Source organism: Mustelus asterias, chromosome 9, assembly GCF_964213995.1.
Source record: "Mustelus asterias chromosome 9, sMusAst1.hap1.1, whole genome shotgun sequence".
Lineage (NCBI taxonomy): Eukaryota > Metazoa > Chordata > Chondrichthyes > Carcharhiniformes > Triakidae > Mustelus > Mustelus asterias.
Window position 1 is genome coordinate 101645478 of NC_135809.1, and position 8234 is coordinate 101653711.

Here is an 8234-nt window from a genome sequence, read left to right on the forward strand (position 1 = left end):
CGCAAGCTACAAAAATATACAACTTGATCACTGCTTAACTGCTTTAGTACTTTTTAACTTGTAAAAACATGTCTGTAATTACCGAATTGAAATCCAAGCTTACCTCTTGTCAGAGTGATGGTAAAGGTGGTCATTATTGCGATCAGTGTGTCTTGAGGCAAGCAAAAATGGAACTTGTTGATGAGCAACGAGATAGAAAAGTCAGCCAAAGACATCACAGCAGCACAGACCAATGCAGGACACAATCACCCAGTCCAGCGCAGGAGCAAATACTCTGAGATTTTCTTACTTCATCCCTTGTTGGCATAGCAATTTAGAAAGCTTTCCTTCTACACTTTTTCTCCACAGCCTCGCTGCTGTCTCAGGTTGCCTGGCTATGGTATTGCCTCACTCTCGCCTACCCAGCCCTGGCTTGGGGAGCGTCACCCCGGACCTGGGGGTCAAGTCACCCCTGTTGCTGCTCCCCTCGACGTCTTTGGCTCTCCACACTGCTAGCTCAGGCTGGCTGCCTGTGTATCGTCTCGCCCCTCCTCAGTCCCCTCACTCCTCGAGCTTGAAGACCTCACTGTGCTGGCACTGGCAGCCTGACTGGCTCTCTGGCCTCCTCAGCTCTGAGTCAGAAACCTGGCTGCTGCTTTTTAAAAGAACATTTTTCCTCATTACTACTCTGTCTCCCTCCATGTCACCATCACCTCTGAATGATCTTGGACAGCGTATTCGTGCTCTAAGCCTGATGTTGTTCTGCATTGCCTATTAACCTTAAGCCTATCAGCAACAAATTCAGTGCTTTAAGGCTATGATCGGTGCCCCCACAGCCACTGGCCAGCACATCCCTCCCCCCATTGGCAAGGCCCTGTGCCTAAGCACAGTGTGTTTCATTGTCATTGTAGGTCCGCCCCAAAAGATGGTTAGATTCTTTCTTGTTGGAGGTGGTAATTGCCTGGCACTTGTATAGAACAAGTGCTTAACCACCCCAAGACTGAAAGTTCTCCAGGTATTACTGCATATGGACATGAACTGCTTCATCTTTTGCCACAAGTTTCTTATGTGATATCTTTCCCATCTGTAATTGCCAATGTCTCATCAACTCCACCTTTTCCACTGTTTGTTATTTCTTCAAATAATTCAAAAAGATTGGTTTGACATGACCATCCTTTTGGTGATAGACAAAATATCTATTTAAAGGAGTTGGCTCCTCAAATATCCCCATCTTGAATGATGGGGGACCCAGCACATTAGTGCAAATGATGAGGTATTTACAACCATCTTCAGTTAGACCATAAGACATAGGAACAGAATTAGGCCACTCGGCCCATTGAATCTGCTCCGCCATTCAATCATGGCTGATTTTTTTCTCATCCCCATTCTCCTGCCTTTCCCCCGTAACCCCTGACCCCATTATTAATCAAGAATCTATCTATCTCTGTCTTAAAGGCACTCAATGACCTGTCCTCCTGATCTCTGTTTTAAAGGATCGTCCCTTTAGCCTGAGGTTGTGCCCTCTGGCTCTAGTATTTCCTACTACTGGAAACATCCTCTCTATCCAGGCCTCGCAGTATCCTGGAAGTTTCAATAAGGTCCCCCCTCATCCTTCTAAACTCCAATGAGTACAGACCCAGAGTTCTCAACCGTTCCTCATACGACAAGCTCTTCATTCCAGGGATAATCCTTGTTAGATGTGCCGAGTCAATGATCCATCTTGGCCCCCTCCTGAGGTCCACCTGAACCATCTCTCTTTTCCTCCCACCTCTCCCCTAACGCCCTTTACTAGTTTAAAGTCCATTTTAGAGTCCATTTTATGATTATTGCAAGAATTGGTCTAAAACTAGTACTGTCCCATTAATTAGAACTTTTCCTTCCCACACTGATCTTTCAGTCACCATGTTTAATTTCCTGATTTGTTTATTCCTATGTCAATTAGCACATGGCCTGGGTAGTAAGCTGGAGATCACCACCATCAAGATGCTGCTTTTAATTCAGTCCTTATACTCCTGATACTCCCTCATGGTTCTGACATGGACTACTGACACTTGCCCCTTCTTTAATCACTTCAGCATACTCTTATTGGGTAGTCAACTCACTCTCTTTGACACTTGATCATGACTGCAGAGTATGTTCTCTATTCACTTAATTATCAAATGGCTTTAGACTACAATCATTCTACTTTTCTGTCCCCCACATTTGACTTTTCTCCTTCTCCACAGTGCCTTGGTTAACATTCTGGCCTTGGCATTCCGCCTTATCTCTGCAGATGCCAGTTAGACAGGACAAGTTTCTGCCATTTCTTTTTGTTCTCGATGGCTATCTGTCATTCTTCTTCCTCTGCCTGTATCTTAGGTGGTGTGGCTGTGTTCTAGATTAAACTGGCTCATTGATTTCAATCAGCTGTAAAACACAATGCTGAAGGCATCCCCAACATTAAATGCTGAAAGATGCCATGACATTAAATGTTCCAATTCAACAAAAATTCATTATTAAATATCTCTTCACAGCTGAAACAGAATGCGATTACCTCATGAGCATAACATCCATTGCTGAAATCCCGCAAGGATACATAACACTTCACTGCTGCGAAAAATAAATTACATCACTTATCTACTATGCACAGCTGAAAGCCATATAAGTAAACAGTGTGCATCTCCAAATACTGAACAATGCATGATTTACACTTCAGGTTGTTTAGTCAACAAATATATCTAAAGCATAGTAGTGTAGATCATTGACTAAAAATTACAAAACGGGGAAAGGTTAATGACTTGGATCCCAGAATAATGGGGTTCTATCATCATAAAATCTGAACACCTGAATAGTTTATTTATTCTGATCAATAACAATACTGTACAAATGACGCAAAGTCAAATTTTACTGCAGAGCCGACTGGAAGTCCATCAATAAAGAATTCAAATTTCATATTGTTTTTGACTGTTGGGAGTAAGCAGTAGTTGATGTTGACCCTGTAGTTGGATTTCATTGAAATTCCTTTTACATACATTATTTCAAGTTCTTAATTAGTTTAGTAATAAGAATTTGAACTTGTTGAGGAAAGTATTTGTGGGTAACTATTTGCTGAGAAAGCACATCATTTTGATTCTATCCACATGTGAGATTTTGCGTTCCACATTTCATGAGTAGGGCAAAAATTAATGACATAAAGTATTGCTGATTAAAAAAGGAATTGAATGTTTTAGATTGACTCAAATTGAATGTATGCGTTGATTATTCTTTCCAACTATTCTATTGGACAGAGCCTTTATTGGCGTCCAAGCATATTTTGGTTAAATATTTGTGTGAATTACAATAGTCAGATGTATTACTCATAACATTTTTGTACATATGATATGTGACAGGCAAAATGGTAGGTGCACATAACTTCACTAATTTACACTATTTAGTATTTTATTTAGTTAATAGAGTCTGGCAGGACTGAAGCATGAATCCAGTGGTTAAACCAGTCAATCAAGAGCTATCTTTATCTGTAAACATACACAGACATGCAGTTTACTATTGTTCTTCAGCACATATGTACTTTAGTGTTCGCATCTGTTTTAAAATAAAAATAGTTTGGTAACCTAAAAAAAAACAAGCAATTTATACCGATAGTCACCTCCTCTAATTGCATGCTGAAATGGGATGGCATTGAAACCATATTTAGAACATCAAGTTAACATTGCAATTAAATGTACTAAGTTTCTTGTCTCAAGTACTTAGTTCCTTCAATGAATCAGATAATTTCATTACAGTGTCTCTGATTGAATCTGTCATTGATTTTGGTGGAAATGTTCATAACAGAAATTAAGATAAATACATTTAAGCTTAATAATCATAGAAGTCCTGAACTTGTTACTTGATATTTTAATAATCTGGCCATCCTAAACTCCACCCCTCTCCCCATGCCACCTAGCCTATACCTGATCTTGAAGTGCGCAATTGCAAGAAACATCTGAACAAAACATAATTTATGAAAAGAAATTACATTTTTAAATGTAAATAGTTTGAATGTTTTTGTTTGAATCATGCCGTTCTTCTCCTTTTAATGCAGTTGAAGACAAGTAGACGTGTTTATAATTTCTGTGCACAAGATGTACAGATTGCTCAACAGTGGATGGACAAGATCCAGAACTGCATTTCGGATGCCTAACTAGATGCATTTTAAGAAGATCAGGTGGGATCATACCAGTCATATGAGATTAAAGCCCAGTGCCACTAAAGTAAATAAACAAGATAATAAAGGTATCAAAGGATTACATCAGTCAAGCAGGTGAAAACCACTACTAGTCCAGCAGAAGAAACTGGCAAGCAACTTAAGCAAAAGAAATTTGCACTCTTTAAACACATCCCATAGCTCTTTAACAATGTGAAATGTAAACTTCAGCCACTAAAGACCTTAATGTACTGTAATATAGTCATGGATCCTGCTTTCACAGTTTTGCTTGCAGTTTTTAGTCATTGACGCCTGAGTCCTGAAACGTTCTGAATACTGTATAGCATGAATTTAGAACTGTCCAAAAATTAATAACCTGTAAAATAACATTAATTTTGTACTTTATTGCAAATCAATATCTAAAACAAAAATATCTGTCGAAGCAGTGTCTCTAAAATGCATTGGAATGTTTGCACTCAAACCTGTGAAACAGGGATGAGAGTGCAGTAATAATCGATATGGCCATTCATGATCAAGATCAGTTCTGTTTTGCCAGTTTTGTAGAATATGTATATAAATGGACAGATTTCTTTTCAGTAGCTTACCTTGATATTTAAAGAGGTTTTGCACACTAAAAATTAGTAACCTTTTCTTAATTTTTTTTACAGTTGATACTTTTTTTAAAAAGGAGTTTTGAAGAATGTTTGTGTTACTGCCCTACTGAAGAATTTATTCCACATTTTAACAATTTCCTGTTATTTACTGGAGACTTTTAAATTTTATGTAGCTTGTGACATGTTTCTGTGGTGTCTTTATAGCATGTTTATATGTTTATTACATTTGTACTTTTCAAAGAATTGTATATATGGCTTAATTTGGTTATGATTCTCTTCCCTGAATTGCTGGATATAAATGAACTTAATTTTAACCAAGTAATGTTTTAAAGAGCACTAGAAAAGCTATAAAGTTCATGTACTAAGTCATATGCATATGGGACCAAAAGATTTATCATGCACAGCTGAAGTAAAACAAAAGGTGTGCATTTCCTTGTGAGGCTGAAATTCACTAAAATTGTCCATAATTTCATATTAGCATGAATGGATTGGCAGGCAGTTAAACCACAATATGACTTTGCTAATGATTTCAAACACTAGCCTCAATTTGCACATAACCTTGTTTTAATTTGTGGAGTTTGTATATATCGTTCATTTGCTTTGTAAAATACTGATATTGTGTAGTTCTTTGTTGAATTAAATGCAACGTCACTAATTTTTTTCAATCAGTTTTATGTAAATTGCTTTATGTGGCATTGAGTTTTATGGCTTGTTTACACTAAAGTGCTTGTAAAACAGTGAGTGCTAAATGTGATTTTTGCAAATATTAATGCAATTGAATTTTTATCCTTTGATTATGTTAAAATTTACGATCGGCAACAGGTACACCTAAAAACTGAAAAGCAAGGGAGGAAAATCTCACTCTTCAGTAGGCATATTTTCAAGGCACACACATGCCTGGCATGGTAAGAGATTTTATTCTGCTCACTGGTGGAGAAGAAGCTTAACAGCAAGCCAAGCAAGGACGTAGAAAAAAAACAGAACTATCTGTGATACAATTCTTGACAGCTAATCGTACGAGTCCCACAAAGTGAACTATGGAGAAAAAAATAGATTTTTGATTCTGCAAATAAATAGGTGCAGTTGGTTTGTTTAGTCAAGACCAGCAGAGAATGACAACAGAGATGGGAGCTCTGTTTTTCTTCTGTTAATCTGTAGTTTGCATTGGAAAAATGACTGAAATTTACACAATACATTTGTTATCTGATTTGCTCATTGTGTTTGTAAAGCTTAAGTTAGCCCTTTTGAGGATCACAGCCTAAACTTAATTCAAAACTTAGATTTTAAAACATGTCAGTTTCTACAATCTGCATTTTGTAAAAATCATTTTACAGGATGTGGGAGTCACTGGGTAGGCCAGTATTTATTGCCCATCCCTGGTTGCCCTTGAGAAGGTGATGGTGAGCTGCCTTCTTGAACCGCTGCAGTCCCTATATACCCACAATGCTGCTGGGGAGGAAATGCCAGGATTTCAACCCAGCAACAACAATATATTTCCAAGTCAGGATGGTGAGTAACCTGGAGAGGAACCTCCAGGGGGTGGTGTTCCCAGGTGTCTGTTGCTCTTGTTCTTCTAGATGGTAGTGTTCGTGGGTTTGGAAGGTGTTGCCAAAGGAACCTTGTAGATGGTACACATGGCTGCCACACAGTTTGTCAGTGGTGGAGGGAGTGAATGTTTGTGGAAGAATGGTGGAGTGGACTCGATGGGCCGAATGGCCTTACTTCCGCTCCTATGTCTTATGGTCTAATAGCAATCAAGTGAGCCCCTTAGTCCTGGATGGTGTCAAGCTTCTTGAGTGTTGTTGAAACTGCACTCACCCTGGCAAGTGGAGAGCATTCAATCATTCTCCTGACTTGCAGCTAATGCAGTAAGAAGTTTAACAACACCAGGTTAAAGTCCAACAGGTTTATTTGGTAGCAAAAGCCACACAAGCTTTCGGAGCTCTAAGCCCCTTCTTCAGGTGAGTGGGAATTCTGTTCACAAATATTCACCCCAGTCCAACGCCGGCATCTCCACATCATTGCAGCTAATGGACAGGCTTTGGAGAGTAAGGTGAGTTACTCTCTGGATACAAGAGCAAGTCTGAAGCTGTGGATTCTGCACGGTATTTTTATTTCCACTAAATTGCATTGAAGGAAAGATTCATTTTCAGAAGATCAAATTAGTGCTTTACAATCACACTGTCCCATCTTTTTCAGTAAATTGTTGCGAAGCAAGATTACATCCTAACAGTAATACTTGCTGTGTTCAGTGGTTACTAATGACTTGAGTAAATTCAGAGCAATAAATACATGCAAGGCTATTTAAAAATCACTTGGTAAATAAAACATTATAAAGTTTGGTATTTTTATTTATAATATTTTAAAAACTACCCAATTATTTATAACAAGATTTCAGTTTAAAATGGGTAGGTAGTTAGTCATGATAGTGATGCAGAAAATCAGTTCATCTTAAAAATACTAAATGTATTTCAGTATTTGCACTTTCCGCTGGTCCTTCCCTCCCTGCCACCCTTCACGTTTCCTTTGCCACTCCATACCCTTACTCTGTTACTCACCATTTAGCTATCCATTCACTACTCTGCCTTTTGGCTGTTGGTGCGAAGCCAAAGGCTCCCTTCAGCCTTGTTTTCTTTCTTCCCTCTCAATCAATTTCCCTCAATTTTAGGGTTAGGGAAGGAGCATAGGAAATGTACCCTTGAAAATTTCAGGTGAATTAGAATTCACAGCCTTTTGGGAAGAAATTGTCAGATTTCCTTTACCCTTTGTGTGAAATGGTGCTTCCTTCATTAACCCCTGAATGATCTAACTCTAATTTTCTTTTGATGCCTCCTCCATTCTGGATTCCCCCACCTGTATTTATTCTGTTGAATTCCTTCATGATTTGAGATTTCAAATGTACGCAACTTCTAATTTCACTTTTTAAGCTCTGGTATCATGCTGATGAGGCTGTAACCCTGTATAGGTCAGTATATCTTTCCTGAGATTCTGTGCCCAAAACTGAATGCACTACTCCAGATAGGGTCATTCAAGAATATAAAATTAGTTAAGACATAAAGTAGAGTGTAGTGGTCAACGATTGGATTTCAAACTGGGGGAAATATACAGTGATTCCCTCAGTAGTTTTACAACTTTGGGATTTGGGTATGTGGGGTTTCGGTTTCACATAACTATAATGAGAAAGCCTGCAGGAGGATACCAGTGAAATGGACAAATACACGGCATATAATGCATGATTAATGGATGCAGGGTTTTCAAGGTGGAAGGACAAGCCTTTTTAAAAAGCTTAAAGGATGCTTGGTGTAACAAATGGAGACATAAAGCAGATAGTAAAACATTGGTTTCAGCCTCAGCTGAAGTATTGGGCTAGAGTTTGTGGCCATTGGAGAAGCAACTGCATCAGCACTGACCTTGAAGAAAACTACCCAAAAAATCTAGCAACCTCTGTTGTGGCTCTCCCTTCTCCCACTGGCAGTGTA

At 38.7% G+C, this 8234-nt stretch overlaps 1 protein-coding gene across 2 annotated transcripts in view; it reads left to right on the plus strand.

Moving 5' to 3' along the window:
- sbf2 (SET binding factor 2) overlaps positions 1–5791 on the plus strand; it is a 555079-nt gene extending 549288 nt beyond the window's left edge. For both annotated transcript variants that reach the window (XM_078220692.1, XM_078220693.1), the window contains exon 42: positions 4040–5791. In XM_078220692.1, coding sequence (XP_078076818.1) covers positions 4040–4138 — 99 coding nt within the window. In that variant the 3' untranslated portion in view covers positions 4139–5791. The remainder of the gene's footprint in view (positions 1–4039) is intronic.
- The last annotated feature ends 2443 nt before the right edge of the window (positions 5792–8234 follow it).